The following is a 26,200-nucleotide window of genomic DNA, read 5'->3' on the forward strand; positions in this document are numbered from 1 at the left end:
AAATAGAAAAAGTATTGCAATATCATACTCAGATTAAAGATAATAAAATACTCGTTTTTTTTGTATAATGTTTTCAAAAAAATATTAGGATGTGAAAAGTTATAAACGTTTAAACGTCGTCGGGGTAGTTGGTTTAAAATAATATATAAGTTAACAAAATGTGACTAAAGTTAAAGGACTAAACTTGTTTTAATTTTGAATAACTTAAAAATGAACATAACATGATTTTTACTTTTGTTAAATGACAAAATTGTCAAAATATAAAATTGCTCCTAAAATTTCTTAAATATATGCATAGCATGTTGTATAATAAACAACAAGTTAGATACCTCTTAAAAATTAAGAGGTCCCTCACTAATACTTTATATATAGTAGAGATTTGATCTTATTATTAGGTGATCTTTTTATATTATTTTTCAATGATATAAGTATCATGTTCGTCATTGCTGACCTTTATCAAACTTTCTAACCCCTACGTGATTGGATGCTTTTGAGGGGATGCCTTTTTATTAAAAAACTTTTATGATGTTTACAACAATCTTGGTCCCTTTCACCATCATTCATTGAATTCCAATTATAACTCGTACAATGAACTCATAATTCTATAAGTGAATTATACTCATTTTGCATTATGAACCAATGTAGAAGTGTACAAAATACTTGGTTATGGACCTAACCCGGTGTATTTGACCCAGAATCTGTTTCTACACGTACATGACCCGTGGGTACGACCTGGTATAGGATTTCTTCCCAGAGTTGTACCTGGAACTAGAACTAACGCAGACTCGCCAGAACCGAAACCGGAAATACCTTGTCAAAACCTGACCATACCCAAAACCCCAAAAAACCTGGAAAACCTTGCCAAATACCCGACTATAGTTGGAACCGGTTCCTACCCGACCTGATTTGACTGTTATTGACCTTACCCGGAACCGGTTCCTACTAGAGGTGCACAAATCAATTAACCGGTTAATATGCTAACCGTAATTTTTTTTGCGGGAATTACCCGGTTTTGACCGGTTAGACCGAACTGGTTAATAGTCGGAAAAAACCCGGTTTTTAATAAAATAACAATAATAAAAATCAGTTAACCGGTTTTGAAATCAATAATATAAACCAAGTTCTGTGTGCACCTCCAGTTCCTACCCGGTTTCGGTTCATGAAAATACCCGATTTTTGCACCAATAAACAAATGTATACTATCAAGTATCAAACCCTGGCCCATTAATAAATAATACTCCGAACTTGGACCATTCAACACAATACGAACCTAGCCCAAAACAAACTTCATGCTTGCCTGTTTTAGGAAACCCGTACAGGGACAATATCGTAATTTCACATTTCCTATACTTTCTGTACATTTCCATACGCCACGTAGGCAAAAAGTGAAAAATATCTAAAACAATATCTGGACATAAACAGTTAAAACCAAAAAATCTAAACCGGACACGTCACGCACTTGTGAGTCACTAGTGGAGACTTAAAAAGTCGGTGAAACGAAACTTCTCTTTCTCCGTCCTTTTTTATATTTTAATTCGAAGCTTCTCCGCCGTAACTAACCACCACTCACCACCAATGGCCACCGTGACCTCCGACGAGATTTTCGAAACTCCGGCGTTAGACGCCGAGGCGCACGGTATTCTCCAGCGGATATCCGAGGAAGGCGGCTACGCATACGTGAGGATGTCCACGCGCGGCGCGTGCGGAGACGTACGCGCTGCGGAGGCGGCGCGTGAGATGGCGTGGGAGCAGCTGCACTCCGGGCCGTGGCACTCGGTGTTTCCGGTGTGGAGAGACGCGTACTCGATGGCGTGTTTGTATGTTGCGAAGATTCATTATGTGAATGGTGAGGTGAAAGAGGCGCTTAGGGTTTTAGATATGGGACTGATAATGGGAGGAGTGTTGTTGCGGAAGGATTTGGAAGTGGCGGTGGCGAAAGCGACCGAGAGAGCGAATGCGCTTGTTAGGGTTTCGGAGGATTCGGTTAATGGCGGTGAGAAGCCTAAATTGCTAGTTAATCAAAATGAGATTAATATGGAGGAGGTAAGTTTCTGATTACTTTTTGCATATGTTATTATTAATTAATTAATTGTTATATGTGTTGTTATGATGTTTGTATCAGGGCAAAACTGAAAAAGGAAATTGTGGTATTATGAAACACTGGTTAAGTTTAAATTAATAAAACTATGTGCATCCTTATGTTTAATACTAACTTTGTGGTAATGGTATACACTTACTTTTCTTTATATGTCACTTTAGGCTAGTTACCGTTTCATGTGTTTTTCTGCATATATGTTTTTGTGTGGTCTTGTGATTCTAAATATTTATTTTATGATGCTATGTTACTCCCCACCACGTCTTTTGTTATGTGTTTCGGTAGCTCTTTCTCTCTATATTTTTTAGGTTCGATGGTTTTGTAAACTGTTTGGGTAGAGGTAAGGTTTGTCTACATCTTACCCTCCTACCCAGACCCTACAGATAGCTTTGCTATTTGTGGGATTTAATGGATACGGTTGTTGTTGTTGTTGTTTGTATGTGCATTGATGGCTGAGTAATGTTTTGCCTCTCTGAATTACATATTATCAGCAAAACAGTGAAGATGGCAAGAATGTTGACATCATGCTGAGATGCTTTGAAAGTCAACAGATTGTAGATATGAGGAAGACTGCTTAAGTTTCCCTGTTTTCAAGTGTAAAAAAGTTGGATTCATTAGATTTCCGTGTCATTCAAATCATTTCTTGAAGTTATAGCACGCGATAGTGTTTGATAAACTGGTTTTGTTATATACAACTTGCTGTGTTAAACTTGCAGGTCCTTCAAATCTTACCCAAGAAGTCATTATCTTGTAAACTTGTTAGCAAGAGATCTGCACTTTCATTAGAGGGATTTATGCGTGACTATTTTCTCTCGGGTTCTCCAGTTTTGTTAAGTGACTGTATGACTCAATGGCCAGCTAGGGCAAAGTGGAATAACTTGAATTACCTTAAAAAGGTTGCTGGATACCGAACAGTTCCTGTTGAGGTGATGTATAGATTCAATCAACTGATATTATATTGTTTTTAACTTAACTTTTGGTTTTAAAATGAAAAACTTACATCAAATGCTTAAGAAAAGTCAATCTTTAAGCTCTCCTAATGACCGATTTTTGTTGCAGATTGTGTAGATTCTGAAAAATATATTGTAGAACATCTTGCAGGTTGGAAAAAACTATCTATGCAATGATTGGAAGCAAGAGATGCTAACATTTTCTGATTTTCTTGAAAGAATTCAATCGAACGGTCCTGATGTTCCTACTTATTTAGCCCAGCATCCTTTGTTTGATCAGGCATTTACTAGTAATTAAATCATTTAATTGCATTGTAAGTAATTGTAAGTAACAGTTAGTTATCCTTGTTCATATGTGTAGATACAAGAGCTAAGGAATGATATTCTTATTCCTGACTACTGTTTTGCTGGTGGAACTGAAATGAAGTCGGTTAATGCTTGGTTCGGTCCAGCTGGTACAGTTACACCGTTACATCATGACCCTCATCATAATATTCTTGCTCAGGTATGTTATAACCTGAACTTATGTTTACCAATTTTTAAAAAAATAATATGACAAGTTAGATTACATTATACTACTACACCTTCAGGTTGTTGGAAAGAAATATGTTAGGCTCTATCCCGCTTCAGTATCAGAGGAACTTTACCCGCACACTGAATCCATGTTGAAGAATTCCAGCCAGGTAAGCAGTGAAGGGTCAAAATGGGTAGTTTTAGTACAGGTCAAACGGTTTGCGTTGGCTGATCCAAAAACCATTCTTTCTCTCTTTTTAAATATGTGTAATATTATTACAATAGTAATATTAATTTTCATTTAATAAAGTGATTTAAAAGGTTTTATGCACATGAACAAATTTTGGATGACTTTTAACTTGCTTTGCCCATTGGCATTAGGGGTGTAAACAAACTAACCTCAAGCTCGTCTAGGCTAGAGCTTGGCTCATTTAATTTACGAGAGCTCGGCTTTTTTTTAGCTTGAGTTCAGCTTGTGAGTAGTTTTTCAAACTCAGCTCGGTTCATATATAATATATTGCTTAATATACATCTATACTTGTTTTTTGTATATATTTTAACCATAATTTCTTATATATAGTATAATATATATTATATAGTTATGTTTATAGTAGTTTTATATGTTAACTATTATTATGAAAGTTTGTTTAGGCTCGCAGGCAGCTCGAGCTTGATAAGTTAAATTCGGCTCGAGCTCGTTTAAGCTCAACTTGATTTAAGCTTTTGGCAAGCTAATCTCGAGTAGCTCACGTCAGCTTGGCTGGTTTACGCCCCTATATGTCATGCTCCGTTTTATTTGATTATTGTAGTTTAACTTGCATGAATCGACTTGTTTTTATATAAACGGGTTAAAATTGCTTCCTCTAATTGGTGGTATTGATTCTCATTATTTGAAGGTTGACCTCGACAACATTGACCCTAATGAGTTTCCAAAATTCCAAGATCTTGAGTTCATGGATTGCATTTTAGAGGAAGGTGATATGCTTTACATCCCTCCTAAGTGGTGGCACTATGTTCGGTCTCTCACTGCAAGCCTTTCGGTTAGCTTTTGGTGGAGCGCTTCGCCAAGCTCACCGTCTTGATTTGGTAAAATTTTAGCTTTTGGTGTTCAATTTATATACATTTTGACGATCATTATTACTATTATTATCAACATTATTGTTATAATATGTAGAAGAAAGGTCATTCTCTTTTTTTGAGAAGCCTTTATAACATTGTGCAAGTTGCCTTGTTATTTCTATCCATTTTAAGTCTGTTTATATTGACTACTACAATTCACGTTTCATTCAATTTTCTTTAGGCGTGTAAATGAACCGAAAGTTCAGTGAACATTCAGTGGGAGATTCTTTTTTGTTCATTTATTTTAAAAAATGAACGAAATATGATTAGAAAAGTATACTTTTGAACCATTTAAGATAAAACGCTACCCAATTTGACCGTGCGCACTTGGTTCACACAGTCTAGGTTTTCACTACGATTCACGTTTTATATAATCCTGATCAAACCCGACATTAGAATTATCAACATTAGGATCTAAGGTACAACACATTCAGCTCTTGGTACAGCACAATCAATATAAACCCATAACAATAGATGATCAACTTAACATTTAATACTACTGTTTGTCACTTCAACCAGCAGTTTTATACTTGCAGAGAACCTTGCACCTTAAAACCCTATCATGCATATAGAACCCGGGCATCACCATAACCTTCACTCGGTTCGGGTTCTGAGCCCGTTTCCTATCCACGAACACATCCTCCATAAATCCACCATCAAAGCTTATGTTTTCTTCCACCCTCAAAATCCTGAGTGCGGGACTAAACGAAAGCGCCAACAAATGCAGCAACCATATGCACTTAGCCGCGACGAAAAACGTTTGCAACAACTGTTCGGGCCAGGGCCGGTTCCAGTTCAATGATGTAACTATCCCACTCATTTTCTGATCACAAAACCTACTAAACTCCTCACTGTAATACTTTGTCCCCTTCCTTAAAACCTCATTCCAACTCAAGTTTCTAAGCGCACAAAAAGACGAGAATCGTGCTTCACGTTCTTGTTCAGGCTCCAAAATCCGCTGGCTACCGTTCTTTTCAAACACACAGTTTTCAAAATCTTGGTATAGTGACTCATTTATAACGGCCTCCAAATGGCATAAAACTGCTTTTGAGTTTTTTGAGTTCAAAGATAACTTGTGGGGTTGAAGAACCGAGTTAATATTATTGAGTAAAACCGTATCTTGTTCGTCGATTTGAGCTACCAAAGTTTTGCAAAAGTGTTTTACTGATAATCTTGCTTCAGATAGCATCTGCATAAACCCTTCCACCATTACTTCATTACTAACCGGCATCTTTTTGTTGTTTATGTTAACGGCTCGGGAATCATCAGAATCTTTCATCTGTAACGTTGCTTGATCTAAAGCTTTCTTGAGCTCTTCACAATAGTTTTCTAAATACTCCAACTTTTGTTGTAAATCATTTACTGAAGATTTCATTTCAGAAACTTCCAATAATGCTGCATCCCGGCTCTCGTTTGCTTTGGTTAGTTCCTTCTTTAATGCCTCAATCATACCCGAATACTTGAAACCTGCTTCATCCAATGATTCTGATCCTACCCGGTTCGGAGACTTTTCTGTATTTTCTACATTTTTGTGTTTTTTCTTGTTTAACCGAGGGAACAACCACGAAAGAGCCTTTCCCGATTTCGGTTTTGATTGAGATTGAACCGTTGAATGGGAATCGGTCATTGGGACCACCAAGTTTGAGTGCTTATGATTCTTGGTATCGGTTGTTGTTTTATGTTTGTTGCTTGATAAGATTGATGTGAAATCGCCGAGGCTGTTTCTTCTTGATCGGGAGAAGTTGGTTCCAGGTGACGGTCGGGGACTGGTGAGGGTTTTGTGATCGTCGGATGGATATGTGTGAGGGAGGATGTTGGTTAATTCTGGTGGGAACAAGATTCTTGATGATGTGTTTGGGTTTATGTAATCAGACAAGAATCTTGAATCTCCGTTTAGACTTGATTCATCCCAACAACTTGGAGAACTTTGATATCTCGGTACATCATCATAACTCTGTTAACAGATGTAAATTGTTTAGTTGTTTGATCGAATGCCAGATAGATTGGTCGAAAATGCAGAGGGTAAACGTAAACCGTGTTAAGAGATGATGGATTTTGTTAAGAGTAACTAAATTTAAATAAGATGTGTGATGAAGCCTGCACACTTATACATTTAGTTTTAACTTTGATTAGTAATGTCGTTACGTAATCGCTTACCATAACCCCTTTCTAACTCTTGTTTTATATGTGAAACACTACTTCGTACTTGCAAGTGTGTTATGTGGTTCTTGCAGTAAATTAATATTAGTTTGTAAAATAAGTAAATTGATTAATTAATTATTAAAGTTAGTCTAAAAAGTTGATCAAGAAATAGGACAAATGAAGAGAAAGGTAAAAGATGCATGCATTTATAAAAAGGGATAGAAAAGGTTTGGTAGTTTATGAAAAGTTTTTAAATAAATGAAACAACTTGCGGGTATGTATCTAAATTACGAAATATGTCATTTATAATTTACTTTAATAATAATAATAATAATATTCTTATATGTTTACATTGGACATTAATCTCTTTAAAGGCTGATAAAAAGGGAAAACAATCTACTTTCTTTTTCCTTTCGTATAAAAAATCGCTTTATTTTAAATTTAATGTACTTAATTCTATAAATTTATTTAACATATTTTTACTTCTAAATAATCTTAAAGTGATTTTTTCACATGTTATGATGTGAATTTTAAGATGGATATTTTGCATCATATATCATATGATGTAGTGTGAGTTTATATCTAAATCTAAAGAAGCAAAAAACTGATCAGGTAATATGTCACGTTAACAAAAGCATCAACGTGACGTGTGTGAATAAAATGACGTATACGCAACCAAATTTAAGTAGATGATTGCGAGAATCATATAAAAACTTTTACTTGTTAACTGAATTATGATGTATAAAACAATCATGCAACTTTTTAACAAATCCCCGTTTTAACTCTTACTAGTTTTATTGTATTCGTCCAATTAGCATATACAATAAACTTGATTGTGTATTAAGTATTAAAAATATCATATCATAATAATTCTATTAGACTAACATTTATTGCTAACCTCACATACGACTGCGTAGTTATGAAATTAACTACTAAACATTTATTACAACTAACACTTAGAAAAATTAATAATATCTATAAAGAAAGTTTGAATATTTATGGCATTAACTATTAATCATTTTAATAAAGTAACAAACAACAAACCACTTCAGAAGCAATATGTCTGTTGAATAGAATAGATTGCGTAGTGGTTCATCATGGTTTTGTTTAGTCCATTGCACATATCTCAAAATAGTTAGCATCTTTTAAATTAAAACTAATTCAAATTGAATTAATTTGATAAAAAATATAAAATAATAATAAAAAAGGATTGAATCAAATAAAATTAAATTAAGCTAATTGTAAGAATCAAGTAGTGTAATTATATATACACAAACTGTAATTATGTAATAACGTCGTAGTATTACAATTATATTATGTTGTGTATAATTGCACAACTTGATTCTCACAGCTAGCACGTTAATTTAATTTGTACGTTAACTTTTCCCGTAAAAAAGAAAGCCTTACAGGGGTAAAAACAGGGTAATCCTGAGCAGAGTGATGAGGTCGCCGGAGAGGTGACGCCGCCGGCAACCGGAGATGTGACGGGCTGTTGTTCTGTTGTAACAGAGCAGCATGCAGTGCCCTGAGTTCCATGGCTTTAGTAATGGCTGCTTGAATCTCCTGCCTGCTTGCATCGGTGGTAGTGGTAGTAGTCATTTGTATGAATAATAATCATAATAATAAATAGGTGATGAGATGGAATAAAGGGTTTAGAAACGAGGAAGAAGATCACGGGGCCACATAATTATGGGAAATTGAAGATAGAAAAAACAGGGGGAATTTTGGCATTTTTATAAATAATATCAATGGAATGGAATATAAAGGATGGCTTTCATCTTGTATGTAGTGTATGAAACTTTTTAGGTAGGGGAATTGTGTGGTTTGCCTAGTTAATGGAAGAACAATAGTAAATATATGGATAGTTAAAAATTTATTTTTATAAATTTTGAACATAAATAATTACACATTTTATTAATATTATTAATGTAATTAGTTATTAATGGTTTTGTAATATTTTTTATGAGAGTTTCACAACAAACCACGACACATGTCCAGGGGCGGATCTACGGGAGGGTCAGGAGGGTCCGTCGACCCTCCAGCCGGTCAAATTCGAAGGTTACCGGAGTACTCAGCCAAAAAGGTTTTTTATAGTTGACCCTCATGATTGTCTTAACAATGGTTAAGGTTAAAAGAATAAAAGAAATGATGAACAAAAGTTTTCCGGCGGAGGTCCGATGGATTGTTATGCTTTAGGAAATTGCAGAGTAAACAAAGAAGAAGACACAGCATATTAACGTTTAGTGGGTTAAAAACTTAGAATATTAATGTGGGCTTTTTAAAAATTTGAGCTTAGCCCACCTATGTAAATTAAAAACCTATATTTGTATTTGATGTATTTTATATTTTTAAGAAAGTCATAATTAACTATCTACGTTTCTTAAAAAATCTGATCAAGTTTTTTCAAAAATATGTGAACATAGATGATAGGTCCAACTTTCTATCACCACAAAAATTAAGTTTCTTTTATTTTAGTAATTTTCTTGATTATTAATTGTTATTTTAATAATTAATAAGTAAATTTAATTGAAGGGTGTATGGTTGTTTTGCCATATGTGTTACATTCAATTTGATTAATATTTCACATAATTATTGTCATAATTTTCTACGGTATTAATTTTATGTTTAGAAATGCACCTGTAGGCATACGTAAACAACCCAAATCAAGTATCACAAATTCGTTAAATTCTAATGAAAATAATGATAAAAAGAAGCCGAGTGGAAATTGAGTGGGTCTGAAAATGAAACCATTTTGTTATTTTGAGAAAAATGTTTTTACAAGTGTTGAAAAAGAAACAGTTTAACAAAGCTTTCAAGCTATGGGGTCTCGTATATACAATTACCAGTCGCTACGTCAATTGGTAAAAGAAAGCGATTGATGTGCTTTAACAAAAAAACCCATTTATGCTACGACCCCCGATTAAAATGTTTTGGTTCCGCCACTACACATGTCTGACCTGAATGACTTATCAATGCTTAAAATGATGTGTTTGGTATACAAAAGTTGTGAGAAAATTGTTGGAACTGGTTCCAAACACAGTGAAGGTGGAACCTCGTTGAGATATATAAGTGTGAGAATTCACCGGATATTACTTTCTTATAAACAAGTAAGAGGTGGGCACATTAAAGGGTTGACGCACACATGTTTATAATGAGCTGCTTGAGAGTCGCTTTCATGTTTTCTTAGACTGAGGGGTGTGGGGGCTTCAAAGGGGGCGCTAGAGCCCCTCCGTTCGCGCCCCCAGGCGCTAATACCACACCAAATGGGCGCTAGAGGGGGCGCTACCGAGGCGCAAACACCACCCGTGAGCATGGTAGCGGGAGAAGAGATAAAGGATGTGGGGCTTTAATATGGGCGCTAGAGGGGCGCTACCCACACCAGGGGCCAAGGGCTCCACCAGGGGCTCCAACACCCCCTTATCCAGTTTCTCTCTCTGCCACACGTCATAATATTATTGGTTATTGGCTCTGCTGGAGCCCCCGCTAGAGCCCCCACACCCCCTTAGTCTTAGGGTTGGTTAATTGTTAGCGGCATATGGCCAATGTCTTTTGATGGGCGACATCATGGGTTGATGTGACTTAATTAAGATGATATGACATAAAATAGTTCTAGTTCATCATTGATAACTATATGTCACACACATGTCTCTTAACACTTGATTGGTCATCATTAATCACAATTAAGCAATATTAGACTTAATTAAGACTACACATTGTGACAACTGCCCAATCCGACCCGACCCAGGTACCCGTTTCCGAATCCGATTCTTTTTATGAATTAAAATTTGATTATTTAATCTTTGTAAATTTAACATTTAATAAATTATATATATATATATATATATATATATATATATATATATATATATATATATATATATATTTATATTACTTAATAATAATAATTTCTTTTCCGCCAACCCGTCCCTTCTTCCTTTTTCTCTCGACGCCGTCCCGCCTCTTTTCTCTCTTTTTGTCGCCGTCCCGCCCCTTTGCTTAACCCTTAAGCCTGAACCCCTTTTTCTCTTAACTCTTTGCTTGTCCTTTGGTTCTTCCCGCCTAAGGATGTCTGCGCAGCTCCACGCGCCAGACTCCTTACAAGGAAGCCTGCGTGAAGACCGGCTGTTCCTGCGATACGCGAGACGAACTCTTCTCGCAGCGCGCTAAGAATGGTAGTTCTTCCCGCGGCGCGCTAAGAATGGTAGTTCTTCCCGCGGCGCGCTAAGGATTATAGTTCTTCCCGCGGCGCGCTAAGTATTGTAGTTCTTCTCGCGACGCGCTAAGGATTACAGTTCTTCCCGCGGCGCGCTAAGGATTGTCTTCTGTCTGCCTTCGCCCTCGCGCGTGCGCTCGAGTCTTCTCGCGCTAGACCTTAAGTCTTTTCTTCTGTTTAGGTCAGCCTGTATTCTTTTGAGATATCTTATCTTTTGTTTGAGCGCTGTAGGTCAGTTCCGACATCTGTCCGAAAAGCCACTTTCGGCGCAGCATGCGCACCAATCCTATTGGTTGACAGAAAAAGTGACTGACATGATCTTTTGAAATCTTCTTTTTGTCTTGAACAGTGTTTTATCTGACTCCTCCCATGCTTTAACCTGTAACCTGTCAGCTTTTCCCCATCCCCTGCAGCTGCCGGCATATCTTTTTATATCTTTTGCTTTTGTCTTTTTGTACTTTTATATCTTTTGCTTGATTTGATAAGATCTTTTCCTCCTTTTAAGGGATTGTGTTCCCTAGGGTTTTCCTATAAATAAAACTATTTTCTTTTAACACTACACACACTACACTTAAACACTCCCCCTAAATCTCTCTCCCTTTTGCTCTCTGCCGAAGATCCTCAGCTCCTCTCTTTGCCTCCGTCTTCCCTTCTGTTCTGCCCGGAATCTCGGTAAATATAAATAGATATATATTTTGTTTCAATTTGTTTAACTAACAAAAATCGATACTTACTGCACAAAAACCAATCGTTAAATCAATAAACTTTTATTTATAGGTTAACTTGTGCTTGTTTAAAAGTTGATTCTTGCATTATCTTTCTTCGCGCCGTTTGCAAGTGAGTAATCTCGTACTTAATCCCCTTTTATTTTTAACGTTTTGGGATGTTCATGTGTTCGTACAACTTGAGTCTTAAACTTGTTTATGAAATTTATGTGCGCAAAACCCCATGTGTTATAGATGTTTACTTGGCTGTTTATTTGTATGTGTGAATCATTAACCGCTTTGTTCGGCCTATTCCGAAGTTTTCATGGATCCATTAGATGAACACGGGAGACCTATCGTTTACGGTTTTTCTTGTTTTGTTACACATGCACGTATGATTTCTTGTTTTTGTGATCAATTGGGAGCACGGATTGAACTATGAGCTATGATCTAAGGCTTGATCACAATCTGATTACACCCTATGTTAAACCCCAGTTAAGCACATGTTGCGCGCAGTGTTGTTATTATCTATTTATATCTATTAAACTTGATTTCTCACCGACACGCAAGTGTTGACGTTTTATTTTAACACATGTTCAGGTTTGCTGTAGCTGCTTTTGGGAATCTCAAGGACACGTAGGATGATTTCTTTTTGTTTGGACCTAGATTAAAATGTAACAAGACAAGTTATGTTATTTAAATATTTTAAGTTATGATATGATTTATGTTACTTTATGTCATGTTCTGCGAGTGCGCAATGAAATGTATTTATTAAATATTGACACCCAAATAGTGTCGCGAGTAATGAAACAATACGTGGCTCCCCGATGTATAATCCGCCATCGGTCGGGGTGTTACACACATCAAGATCACAAAGTTCATGTCTACCAACGGTTAAATCAAGATTTCTACATCAACATGGTAACGAAAAATTACAAGATTAATCTAATGAAGACAAACTGACAACTTAGCTAAGATAGGTTGTTAGTTTTTTGAAACTTATTATATATATATATATAGCAAGGTTAAAATAAGAAGTAAAATTATCCTAAGAAGTGTAAGAAGTGCTTTTTACCCTTAAAAAAATAAAACACACCGAACTAACAAAATAAAACACACTGAACAAAAACACACTAACAATATCCACCATCAGATGATCACATCCAACGCCCGATATTACTTCTCACACTTCTTACAAATAACTCACTTCTTATTCTAACCCCACCATATATATATATATGTATATATATGTATATATATAAAACATATTTGTTTAAATATCAAATATTTGAAAGACTTATTATACTCTTGGTAAGTCTTTTACAATTCTTCATGCATTTGGGCAACCATCTCTACCAAATGGTGATGTCAAACTCATATGTGGAATGGTTGAAGTTGATAAAGTATGTTTAACCAAATGGGTTCATTTCTTAGGTTGTGTTGTACGGAGAAGTGAAAAGTGATTGGGACATGTTCTCATATGTGTTGGTCAACATTGGAAACCAGAATATCAAAACAATGACCACACACAACGTTCATATTGGTAAACCCAGTGTGAAGTGGACTGGGTATCCACAGTCCATAGTCGCTGAAGTGGACCAGAGTGTGACACGTGTCTCTGAGTCATCATGGCCCATCGCGTACCGCGATGGCCATTTTCTTGGACTCATCGCGTACCGCGATGGGTTATTAGATATTATTTTTTGTTTTCAGTCCTTTATCTTTTGTAGCTTGTCACTTCTAGTCTAGTTCTCGTTGTCCAAAAATACTAAGGCGGCTCGCGGCGATGCGAGCGAAGTGCAAAGTGCGCCATCAAAGCGCCACATTGCGTCCAACGCCCTTCGCCGTCGCCGTTGTCCTCGTCCTCGCCCGAGCACGTGCGCGTGCGCGTCGGGTACTACGCACCCTCCGCTATGACCACTTGGTGCATGATATTCATAAAAGAATATTACTATGGAAAATCTCTTTCTTATAAAGAGCTTCCATTTCTTTATCACTTTCCATGTGGGATTGATTTCATCTTCCTTATTTATACCTTGGTGGAACGCTTTCACTTTCTTACATCTTCCAAAGCGAGATGGAGTTTCTTTCATGTAAGTAAACTTAACTTAGGAAATATTTTTATTTCCTTATTTTTCTTATATTTCCTTATTTAATATTTTCTCATTACTTATCTTGAGATTATTTTTGATCCCTCAACTTTCCTATGTTGTTAAATTTGGATCGAAATTTTAGGGATGTTACACGAGAATAAAATCACACCCGAGGTGTCACACCCTCAAAATCCACTAACGGAGTTTTACCGTCAGAGGGTGTGAACTAACAGGATCGGAAACATTAGTTATAATCAAACCATAAAACATAGTTTTAAAACCATGAAAACGTTTACGAGTAATTAAATGCGGAAGCGTAAAACCATAGAAACCAATGTTGCGTTACGCAGGACGACTTAAAACCCAATGATAACAGTTTAAAATAAGTTTGCATAATTAAAAGTGTTTCAAGCAATGCATGATCCTAAACCGCGCGCCCGCCTCGGCTACCTGAGAATAACATACTAAAAGTGTCAACACGGGGTTGGTGAGTTCACAAGTTTATATAAAATAAAGCGTTTAGCGTTTGCGTTCAGCGTTTTGCGTTAAGCGTTTTGCGTTACCAGATAGTGTTATGTCAATTATATATCTATAGGTAGCTAGCCTATAAAACAAGTATTACTAAGTGTTCGACACCGAAGCTGACTGTTTATCATTTGCCTTGCCACCAGGTCTATCCCGACCATGGTATGTGTTTAGCCAAGATTACACCCACTCGACCTCCAGTCGAGTTTAGCGTTGGGTGGGGTTTGTCAAACCCAGTAGTACTACTCAACAATGACTCGCTATTATCCAATATTAAACGGTTCGATGTGAATGAAGGACTTTAGTTATTGCGTTTGCCACTTAGTCTTTACAAGTGATATATAATCTATATTAACAAAATCTTAAATGCGTTTTCAGAGTATGTTATTTCCCCCAAGTGAAAAGCGTTTGAAAACAGTTTAAAAAGGGGTAAGTGAACTCACTGTTTGCGAAGTATTCCCAAAATAAATCATCAAGATGCGCGTCACAGAAAAACTCTCTCTAGCGTTCTAAAACAACAAAGAGACTTTTTTAAGTGTCGGAATATTATCGAGTCTCTAGACCCGGCACATAGTACCTACGCACACAGCATGTTTCGTGTTTCGTTTGTGAATCGTGTGTGACCTTAACAAGTACATTTGTGATACGATACGTGTGTGAGCAATTATTTACGTGTCATGTATTAATAATGTACATCACTAGCAATTACTCATCGTAAGGGCAATTTGATCACACATAACAATTAACTAGCAATTATTCCCCACGAGGGCAATTTGGTCAAATCATGACAATCAATTAGCAATTATTCCCCACAATGGCAATTTGGTCAAAACACGATAATAAATTAGAAATCACGTTGTTTCATGCAACTTTCACAAAATTTAGCAACTAGTTTCATCGAGACAGAAATTCTACTTGAAAGATTGTACTATTCCACCGATCATAGCATCTCAATTAATTTACCAAAAATCATCACTAAAGCATATATGTCTTAGGTTTCCAGAACATATTTTATTATATTTTTATTCCACATAGGTTTCTCACAATAATCAAATCATTACAGCAAACTCATAACAGTCAAATTCATGCGCAACATAATGTTATTTGAAATTCCCGTTAAACGAAAAATCCAATAAATGCAAGACCACTTGGGTTAGGTTCCTAACTCAATAAGTCAACTTCCAGAAGTGGAACCAACCCAATTGGTCTCGTAGTTCATGAGATATAACATTTACAAAACAACCCAACAGCAGGTCTAACAACTCAGCTTTGCACTACGTTTTTGTAAAATCATAAAGGTTAACTTTTACACGTCCAAAAATTGCAAATTTACATTCTATAGAAACTATACTCAATCTAGTTTACTGTATTATCAATTATCTCAATCAATTTTCACTTTTACACCCCGTTACAGTCAATCAAACATCAACAACACAATCTGTCCAGAAACTGTTTGCATCCAAACTCAACAATTTAACTATCTATGGACCACAAATCATTCATATAACATTCTAGATACCATAACTACTATCCATGCATATCAATTACACCATACATACATAGTTAGGGTTTTATTTGATCTCAAACTCAAAGACACAACAATTAACATGCAATAATATCAAAACTAGTTATCAAATCATCATCAATACACCATCAAATCAACAAGAATCATATGAACACCATACATAGGAAAAATCGGACCTAGGGTTTGCAATTATACCTTCAAAAACACCAATACAAGCAATAGGAAGGTTGAGAATGGCTAGAAACGGATGTAGGATGCTTCAATTGTGAAAGACAATATCAAAGTCCAAGAGGTATGTGTGTGTGTGTGATCCGATTGTGAGGAGATGGGGAGGGGGGGGGGTTTGGCCGTCGGCTATGTGAGGGAAAGAGGGAGGGGAGTTAGGGTTTATAATAATATTATTTAATAACATGTTACACTTTAGTCCCTAAACTTCCAAATGTTACATCTCTAGCTTAATTAACTTAGTTTTGCACATTGAGTTAACATTATATAACATGTTATCACATAACACATAATCCTAACACATAATTATCACATAATTAGTGTTTTGACGTTTTTCGTTTATTCACCAATCGTTTGCGTCAACTCGTTTGCGTTTCGGTGCAATTCCCGAAAGACTACACATGTAGTAAGTGTCAAGCGTCATTTAAACCATAGTTTAAATGTAATGAGGTGTGCGTTATAGATTCAGTGATCTAAAGTTTGAATTGACGGAGTTGAATTAACGGAGTTAACGGAGTTAACCTGAAATTGATGATTGTCACACTAGGTTCAAACAAGTAATCATCCAACCTATTCATGCTACTAACCAATGTTGATAAACAATTTACAAATCTGGTTTACCTTAACAACTCTTAATCGCAGTCATAAACAATCACTAATACATTACACTAAACAACTCTTAATCCAGCATGACTCAATCAAAGACAATTGTATGCTTTATTAAATCACAAGTAATCAACAAACCCTATGCAAACAAGTATCACTACAATTAACAAATTAATTGTCCGTATTGAAATAAACATGAACCTACTGATTGTTCAATAATACCAAACATCAAGTAGCATAGATTACCAGTTGTAATTCAATTATAATTCAATACATAACATGAACATGAAAAAGTAAGTGAAATCATATTCAGAATGAACTAGCCGCTCATGCTCCTCGATGAGTTTTCGGCTATAGATTCGGGATGATAAACCGGGAACCTCGAGGTGATTGAAGGTGATCCGGGACTCCCGAAATTGCCCCATATCGTCTCAAGACGGATGAAAATGAAGATACTTGATTAGGGTTTGTCCAACAACATTAATAGGCTGAATCCCATTTTTTTCACGACTTTTATGTCCTAAAATGATATGGACCACCAATACAAACATATTTTTTTAGCGAGTGAAGACGACGGGAGAAACATTTTCGGTTTTTTTATTGATTTATATTTTGAGTTATGTGAATATGATTACTTTTTTTTTTCGTGACGTGTACGGGGTTGGGTAATTGTGTATATGATTACTTTTGATTTTTTTTGGCAATATAACCACCTGATAACATATACCGGTTTATCTGATTATATACCATGTACGCTTTTTTTTTAAACTAGTTTAAGTATATATATTGCATATATTTTAACCGTCTTCCCATATCTTACAATTCTCATTGTCCCATGCCATTCCCAAACGTATTTGATCAATTGTTAGATACCGATCAATTTTGGACCATGTATACGTAAGGAGTATTTTTAATAAATTAACGGGTATAGCCGAAACTCCTTGGTATACCCGATACCCGAAGGGTATAACTACCCAATAGATGTTTGTCTGGTTTTGTGTTGGGTATGAGACAAACTTTTATAATCAAGTATGGGATTGAGAATTACCTAAACTCGTCTCAAATCCGACCAATTTGTCAACCCTAGTATTCACGACATGACTGGCACACTTATTATTCGTATTTAAAACGGTAACAACTAGTGTAAATAGAATATGGTTTCTAAAGTTGATTTCTGTCCGTGCGTGATTCATCTATACTCTTCTTTCCAAACACAACTTTACACGTTCATACAATACACACTTTAGAACCGATTTGACTCGTAATTGATTATGATTTGCAAGTTCTTAAAATGTGTATTTCTTTTAACACCAAATTTAACAATTAATTTAATAATATATAGTGGTGGTCCATTAGCAAAGTTAAAGCTTTTAAACACCTAGATGTGGGAAGGGGATGTCTTGGGTTCAAGACTTCAAGTTCCATAGACAGGGCCGGATTTGCGTATGTGCAGGCTATGCAGCCGCACATGACACAATAATCCCGAGGGGCCCATATTTTTTACATTAAACAACAGTTAGGTCAAAAGCTAATAAATGAACCTAGTTAATATACAAGTCCAATTGTGAATACAGATTAATCTAGCCCAAATGACGTGAAACAGTTAAAAGAAACCTAAAATAATAAAAAAAAAGTTTTGGCCCAACAGGGAACATGAAATTGTAATTGAAGGTGTTTAATGTTTTTTGAAATTATATTAAAAAAAGGTTTTGATTTTTTTTAATTAAAGGTGTATATGTCTGAAATTAAAAACATAATTTTCTCATTAGGAAATTCTGATAATCTAGAATTGAAGCATACTTTGATTTTTAAATGGTAGATATTGTTTTGAAATTATTCCTTTGAAAGTTGAAATTATTAGACAATCTCCGATAGGAGATCCATATATGTTTTTAGAATAAAGAGAATGCGAGGTGGAATATAGAGGTGGTGAGGTGAATACGAGGTTGAGGTAAGATTCTTGATGAAAAATATCTAAGAATTTTGTTTGTAAGTGAGAGAATGAGAGTGGAGAGAAAATGCAATTTTTTGTGGGCCCAAATGCCATGTATGCATAAAAAAAGACCATTAAAGACTTTTTTTTATTGGTGATACTCTTAGAATTTGTATGCTTTTCTAAAACTAGGTCTCCTAAGCACTCTACATGAATTTTTTTAAAGTTAAGCATAATGATTTTGTATGTTTTTCCAGAATATCTATCCTAAACATCCTAAACACTTTATCCGGTTTTTAAAATGAAAAAAAAAACTTGAAAGATGGAGCTTGGAGCTTATGTTGAGAGTGTTTGGTGAGTATGAGCAGGTTTAAATGAGTGGTGTGGCTTGGTTTTATGAAGGATAAGGTATTAGGGTTATCAATAAGGTTGCTTTAGAGGTTTCCAAGCTTTCTCATTGATTAACAAGGTCAAACATGTGTTATAACAAGCCAAAAGACGAACTAGTTGTTGCAGGCACCCCTAGGCGATGCGCGACCACCCCTGCCCTTGGTGGCCACGAGGCACGGCGCCCCTATGGATGGGGGTTGGTCTCCAGCCTTTTTTAATTGTCGATTTGGGGTCCCTGAAGTTCGTTTTAAGTCATTTTCGATCATAAAATGGTGTTTTAACGTACCGAAAGAGACGTTTCGCGATCCAACAAATGTGAAACAAGTTTGTAACATAAAAACCACTATTTAAATTAATATCAAAGAATCCGATTTATAAAATGGGCCGGGTTTGTTGTACAAAAACGAATATAAGTTAAACTGAAAATGATGAATGTCACACTAGGATTCTTAGCTGTATGCAAGATCATGAATAACTAACTATGTTTGTTGTATTTATGTTGTGCTTGTGGGATACGCAAGACTTAAACGGTATAAAACGGCTAGATGACTTATTCCACATAGAAGCTCGGAGAAACAGCCGAACTACACGTGGGATGAAGACTGAGTTGTTATTTATTCATGGCGCCTAGAGTTCTCGGGTTGATATCACTTTTTGTTATTTTCTTTTCCTACATAATTGGGGTTATTGAAAACGTTATAACACACACTCTCTGCACTCATAATACACACTTATATTCTAGCTTTCGTTCTCAACTGGTTCCCAAACTGTAATCATCATTTTCATTAATACATCGCGACAAAGGAAAATTTTCCTCTCCCGAGGTTGTTTTCCAATGATCCCCACCATGATCTGAGGTTTTTTTCTCTCGCTATATCGCTGTGTCAACCTTTATTTTACTGCATTTGTCAACTACATTACGTACCACTTACCTCACCATTGAAAAACACGCCACCTCACTTCACTAATTTGCTCAATTATTACTTCGGCAATTGATCAAAACAAGAACAATGTCTCGTCTGGTTTAATGCATGAATAACATATATTATTATTTACTTTAACTCAAAAAAATTACTATATTGAAACTTCAATATCTTTATTTTTTCAATCAATTTATTTTTTTCCAAATTTATTTATTGTAACTAAAATAACACACTAATAATTTATTTTTATTAAACAGACCATATTTAATCTCACACAAATAAAATAACAAGGTACTCACTTTTCCAACTATCAAAATGATCTTCTCTCATTGGCCAGAATAACACAACAACGGATCACAATCCATACACCCATCACACTTTCCAACCATCGATTAAATCCAAATCCACCGCCTCATCTCATCCCACAAATACCCCCAAAGCCCCCAAAATTTCAAAACCTCCCGCTCACAATTTCACCCTTCCTATAAATACCCATCAAACCCAACTCTTCAACCCACCCACAAATCATTACATACAAATATTACAAATCAATAATATCTTCCAATCCCAAATGGCACGTACCAAACAAACCGCCAGAAAGTCCACCGGAGGCAAGGCTCCACGTAAGCAGCTGGCCACCAAGGCCGCGAGAAAGTCAGCTCCGGCGACCGGAGGAGTGAAGAAGCCACACAGGTTCAGGCCAGGAACTGTGGCTTTAAGAGAAATCAGGAAGTACCAGAAGAGCACTGAGCTTTTGATCAGGAAGCTGCCGTTCCAGAGGCTTGTCAGAGAGATTGCTCAGGACTTCAAGACTGATCTCAGGTTCCAGAGCTCTGCTGTGGCTGCGTTGCAGGAGGCGTCTGAGGCGTATTTGGTGGGTCTGTTTGAGGATACTAATTTGTGTGCTATTCATGCTAAGAGGGTTACTATAATGCCCAAGGATATGCAGCTTGCACGTAGGATCCGTGGTGAGAGAGCTTAGGGTTTAAGTGGTTGTTGGGGTTTTCACTTCTTGTGAAATTGTGGTAGATCTGTTTATGTTTTAGTTTCTTGTTGGTAGTTGTACTGGTTTTTCAAGTTTAATGACTAGCCTGTTATGTTTTTAAAATGTGTGTTAATGAATTTGCCCCAAAATATGTTAGTTCTTGGTTTATTATTATTATTATTATTATTATTATTATTATTATTATTTTGGATTTGTTTGAAACTAAACATGCCTACATAGTTCAAAGTCGTTTAAGAACAAATTACTTAGATTTTCAAGAGTTGGAAGTTTGACTCTAGTAACCAAACCTATAAGTTTAAATAGGTTATGTAGAAATTTTTTGGCTTCAACTTGTTTGTAATTAAGTTTGTAAAGTTGATGAATCTGTCTGTTGTGATGTAATTTCAAATGCTTTTCAATTTGTTTCTCACAAAACCATGTACACGGTGAGAAAAATATGTTTAATCTGGACCTGAATTGAATTAATTGATGCAATCTAACAATTGGTAATTTTGGTTTAGGACCAGCAGATCATGCTCAAATGTAAAATTGAAAATCGATGTTTAATTGAACTGAATATGTATATCATAATATCGAGCTTAAATATGAAGGTGGATGCATTTTGAATCATTAACGTCAGTTGTATAAGTGGATGATTTGTCATTTATGTGATTCTCTGTTTATTATTTGTTAATTGCGAAGAGCATGGAAATACTTTAAACCGGGAACTATGATGTGTAATTAAGGTCATGAAATTCAAATCATATATGTAAATAAAGTTTGACTAATGAGATTAGTAATCCCAAAGGAAGTTATGTTTTTTGATATATTGCTGCGAGGATATGATCCTCAGTGGAATTTGGTGTGAGAAAGGTGTAACGTGCATAAGATGATTGTAACAAAGTTGACTTTATGCTCATTTTTATTCAGTTGTTTGAACAACTTATATGCGTCAAGAATAAACGTAAACCAGCTTGAATTTGCCAGATTGTAATTGAACTAGATTTGACAAACTGGTAAACTGGCATGGTTTGGGTATAGCCTGCATAACAAAGGCAACTTATATGTACAAAACATTTTTCAGGCGTATTGAATAGCATTCTAATAAACACTATGGGGGTACCCTGGCCATACACTAACCCAAGGTTATATGTATGTATACAAAAAAATATCATCCGCCCTGCAGAGCCATAAACGCATATACGATACTCGTATACTCCTGTTTGAATATGACTAAAAGTTGGTGGTGTAATTACTTAACATAGAGTCATACTAATGGGTGTAACATGTGTGTAACTTCAGGAACCGGCCCAATTTGAAGGGCTGGTGTCAAGTCTTAGTTGGATATTACATAACATGGTTTAAGCACCAGTCTTTTGGTCATGTATCAAAATGTCACTCTCTGTGACGAGTTTTTTATGGACTCAAACAGAAATTTGGGATCAATTTATGCAAAAACACAAATCAAAATAAAATTCTTAGCGTGTTACAATCTATTAAAGTAAGACCTCAAAGATATTTATATTTTCAATTAGAGGGATTATTTGTGTATATAACTCTCTCTATTCGAGTTAATTGCTTAAATATTAATTGTGGTTGTTTTGACAATGGTAACACATATAAGTCTAATTTTATAAGATGTATTTTTGAGATCTATATTTGACATTCTCTCACATCTTTAGTGTATAATGCGAAGTTATAATTTTCTTTAACTTGTATTGTGCATTTTATTTTGTATAATAAAATTTTAAATTTTTTATCTACAAAATAAAACTGTGAGGAAAATATTAACCTGTTAGAGTTTGGCACGTACAACTATGTGAAGAAGACAAATAGATAGTTAAATCATTACAATTTCCCCAAGCCTTGCAACGCCAATTCGGCTTCCGACTACTCAACGAAGCCCATGGTCCAAAATTGGGCCTGGTTGGTACTCGAACCACGTCTCCTTTGATACGAGTTATTTTGAACCTTCTGGACCTTGTTATTAAAAGGTGTCGTCACGTACATGTGAATTGTGATGACCTATTTTGATCTCGTCCACGATATCACCGATCAGGAACATGTCACCGAACCGGCCACGGCTTTTGTCTTCGGGTACGGTTTGACTTTCCCGTGAACTTGATCGATCCATGTTCACAGTTTTTTTTTTTTTTTTTAGAGAATTAGATGAATGAAATTAAATGGAGTGAAATAGGAATTGATGAAGGCTGTATAATATGATTTGTAAAAAAAAGTCAAAAGAAAAAGAAAAATATTATGTATAAACTATGGCAATAATATATAGGAGCTTTCTAATACGAAAGCACGAGAATATATATTCTTTTTAGATTGTTGGGTATGTACTAAAAAAGGGATGACTCTAGTAAGAAGCTGCTAGAGGCAACCCAAAAAAGATATTACAAGTAGTGAATAGTTTAGCTACAAATTACTTAAGTAATCCCATCTAGATTACAATTGGTCAATTGTTACTTCTATTCTTCATCCATCGAAATGATACTGCCTTTATGTCTTCGATGATCTTGCGTGGGGTGAGAGCCTTACCATTGAAGACTCTTTCATTTAAAGCTTTTCAAGCACTCCAACACGTGTCAAAAAAACCATATAGAATCTTTTGGGAGGTATTTATAATAACCATATATCATGACAAATTGACAAAGAAAGGCATAAAGAGGAACTAACTTACATCATGTAGCCATTCCAATTTCCAATTCAAACTTCGTGTGCTAGCCTACAAGAAGAAAACCTTCTTCACAAATAGGGCATGGGGTTGAGCTAATTTGAACCCATCTAATGAATAAAGCTACCAAAGTCGGTAGTCTATAGCTAGCTCTCCAACCAAAAATGTTTAATTACGAATCCATATCGTACCAACCAAAATAATTCTGAATGTTAGGAGGTTTAAGAGTCTCAGTCTTCATTCGTAGTGAATAGGTAGAGAATTCCATCATATCGTCTTGAACTTATGTCCAATTGTCAGTCACGTTCGTATGAAACGATGATCCGCTTCATGAGAATAACCAATTCCGCAGTTTCTTCACTTGAGAAAATAATTGAAAGTAATTATTTTTCCGATGACCCGGTAAATCAAAAACCTTTTAGTTTACTTTTTAATAATGAAAGGAAACACATGTCATTTAGAAAATATAAAACTTTTAACAAGACAAAAAGTCTAAAAATATTAAAACATATCACCACTTTTTATATAAAATTTTTAATTATGTTAAATACAGTTGTTTTAAAGTTAAAAATTTAAAAGCTTGCTGAAAAGTTTACACTTAAAGTAGTTAAAAATGTCAAAAATAATAAATAAACATATATATCAAATAATAAAAAAAACTATTTAAAAAAATAAAACACCCAACAGCCAACCCCATGGCTCCACTCATGGTTCAACAATCAACGTTTTGCTTATTCTTGTGGTAGAACCCCCGTGGCTCCACTTTGACATGTGTTTATCCACGAGAACGCTTGAACCTTTAACGTATTCCAATAATTTTGTTGTAATGAAGTGTTAAAACACCAACTCATTTCTAGACTTCCTCAGAAACCAACAAGTAGAATAACAACGAGCTAGTAGGATTTTCCTTCTCCATTTCGACATGTACATGACTAATAAGTAATAACACATCAAATTATTGCCTAGTAGAGATTGTACCAGAGAAATCGTAGCCATCCACACTAAAATCGTCTCTTATCTGCTCTGATTGTTAATAAAGAGAAAAACATGGCCGGTCGATTCTTCAACAATACTATGGAACCAAAAATCTAAAGATTGAATATTTACACCTCTGTAATGAAGATTCAGTCTGAGAGGGACGACTTTGCGAAAGTCTATACATGTCACATGAAACTTTGATTGATACTCACTTCAACCAAATGAAAGGCACAACAGACGCAACATACATAAACACCGATATTAAAGGTTTCACTGAAAACAAACCCGAGCCACCCTAAGCCCATTTCCAATTACATCTCATCATCTTTATCTTACTTACTTATAAACCTGCAGTTTCATGTCGTCCAAATTACACCATCATTCCCCTTATGCAACCTATATGAAGTCAAACTCCCTTTCTTCAATTCAAGATCATACAAATTATGAAAGAAAGCTTTAAAAGAAAACTTCCCATCCTAGTACATTTATGGAATCCGATGTTGAAACTTGTTCTAATCTTTCTCTTGAAAACATCCTTGTAATAAAACACAACATACCACACTCACAACTTGTTAACATTTACATCTTAAACCAGGTAACGGATAATGTTTCTTATCCATTCTATGGTAATCCCTATGAGAGATGTTATAGATTGCCCAAATACAATTAAACATAAGAGAATCCCCCTCAACTTTCATCCTCCACATCCACTTAGCTAGAAAAGTGAAGTTGATGTTTTCAAACTTCCCACTCCTAACTCTACTTAATCATTATACTTGTACAATGGATCTTTCTATTGCTCGCAATCTCACCATAAAGAAATTTATTTCCTATGCTTTCTAGGGTGTTAGTAACTTTAGTTTGTGCTTTGTAAATCGAAAAGAAATAAAGAGATATGCTCATGAGAACCAACTTTATAAAAGTTAACATCGTTAGATCATGAAGATGACAATGATGCATATCCTTCAATTAGGAAGAAACTAGGATACCTTAAAGTGGCGAAAATCTTGTAGTCCTAGAAGGGGTAAATAAGTTACTTTTAATTTTAATGACAATCCTTTAATATATTTGCTTGTTCACAACTAATTTCTTGAAAAACTTACAGGTTAAAACAATAAGTAAACAAGTTGAATGATAAAGAGAAAGCAACACAAGAAAGATTTATGTTGGTTCTTGTGATCGAGCATTAACTAAACCATCTTACATTCACTCATTGGTATCCATCAAGAATGTATATTCTCTCTAAAAGAGTCGTGTGGTGTGATGACAGGCGACGGGGTAACATATGAAGACAAATAGTTATACTACTATAGAGGGCCATGCTATTCGTACGCCACCCCATACTCAAATACGTCACCCCCTTTCCAATTGACCGTTTGACGAACTTTCAAACGGCCATTTGAAAAGTAGTGTACAATAATTTGACATCCTACCCATCAAACTACCGTTTAACGAACTTTCAAACGGCCATTTGAAAAGTAGTGTACAATAATTTGACATCCTACCCATCAAACTACCGTTTAACGAATCCGTCTATTTAACTAAAGGCATCCCATCAAATTGATGACAACACCTGTACAAGAACCCCCCTTTTAAAACGA

General features: G+C 35.5%; 3 protein-coding genes across 3 annotated transcripts; 2 read left to right on the top strand and 1 right to left on the bottom strand.

The window, feature by feature from the left end:
- Positions 1-1,420: 1,420 nt before the first annotated feature.
- Positions 1,421-5,145, top strand: LOC143547275 (lysine-specific demethylase JMJ30-like). Its single transcript, XM_077038739.1, has 6 exons — positions 1,421-2,043; positions 2,812-3,021; positions 3,197-3,325; positions 3,407-3,550; positions 3,636-3,728; positions 4,455-5,145. The coding sequence occupies exons 1-6, from the start codon at positions 1,576-1,578 to the stop codon at positions 4,638-4,640; spliced, it is 1,230 nt and encodes a 409-aa protein (XP_076894854.1). The 5' UTR covers positions 1,421-1,575; the 3' UTR covers positions 4,641-5,145.
- On the bottom strand, positions 5,041-8,557 carry LOC143547274 (IRK-interacting protein-like). The gene is made up of 2 exons (XM_077038738.1): positions 8,227-8,557; positions 5,041-6,631 (listed from the first exon to the last, which is right to left on the bottom strand). The coding sequence occupies exons 1-2, from the start codon at positions 8,416-8,418 to the stop codon at positions 5,189-5,191; spliced, it is 1,635 nt and encodes a 544-aa protein (XP_076894853.1). The 5' UTR covers positions 8,419-8,557; the 3' UTR covers positions 5,041-5,188.
- An 11,946-nt stretch (positions 8,558-20,503) lies between these two features.
- On the top strand, positions 20,504-21,011 carry LOC143547256 (histone H3.2-like). The gene has a single exon (XM_077038726.1). The coding sequence runs from the start codon at positions 20,528-20,530 to the stop codon at positions 20,936-20,938; it is 411 nt and encodes a 136-aa protein (XP_076894841.1). The 5' UTR covers positions 20,504-20,527; the 3' UTR covers positions 20,939-21,011.
- Positions 21,012-26,200: the final 5,189 nt, after the last annotated feature.

The sequence above is a fragment of the Bidens hawaiensis genome, unplaced genomic scaffold, assembly GCF_021521415.1.
Source record: "Bidens hawaiensis isolate Kalapana, Puna unplaced genomic scaffold, B.hawaiensis_p1.1 tig00014686_1, whole genome shotgun sequence".
In the NCBI taxonomy this organism is placed as follows: Eukaryota; Viridiplantae; Streptophyta; class Magnoliopsida; order Asterales; family Asteraceae; genus Bidens; species Bidens hawaiensis.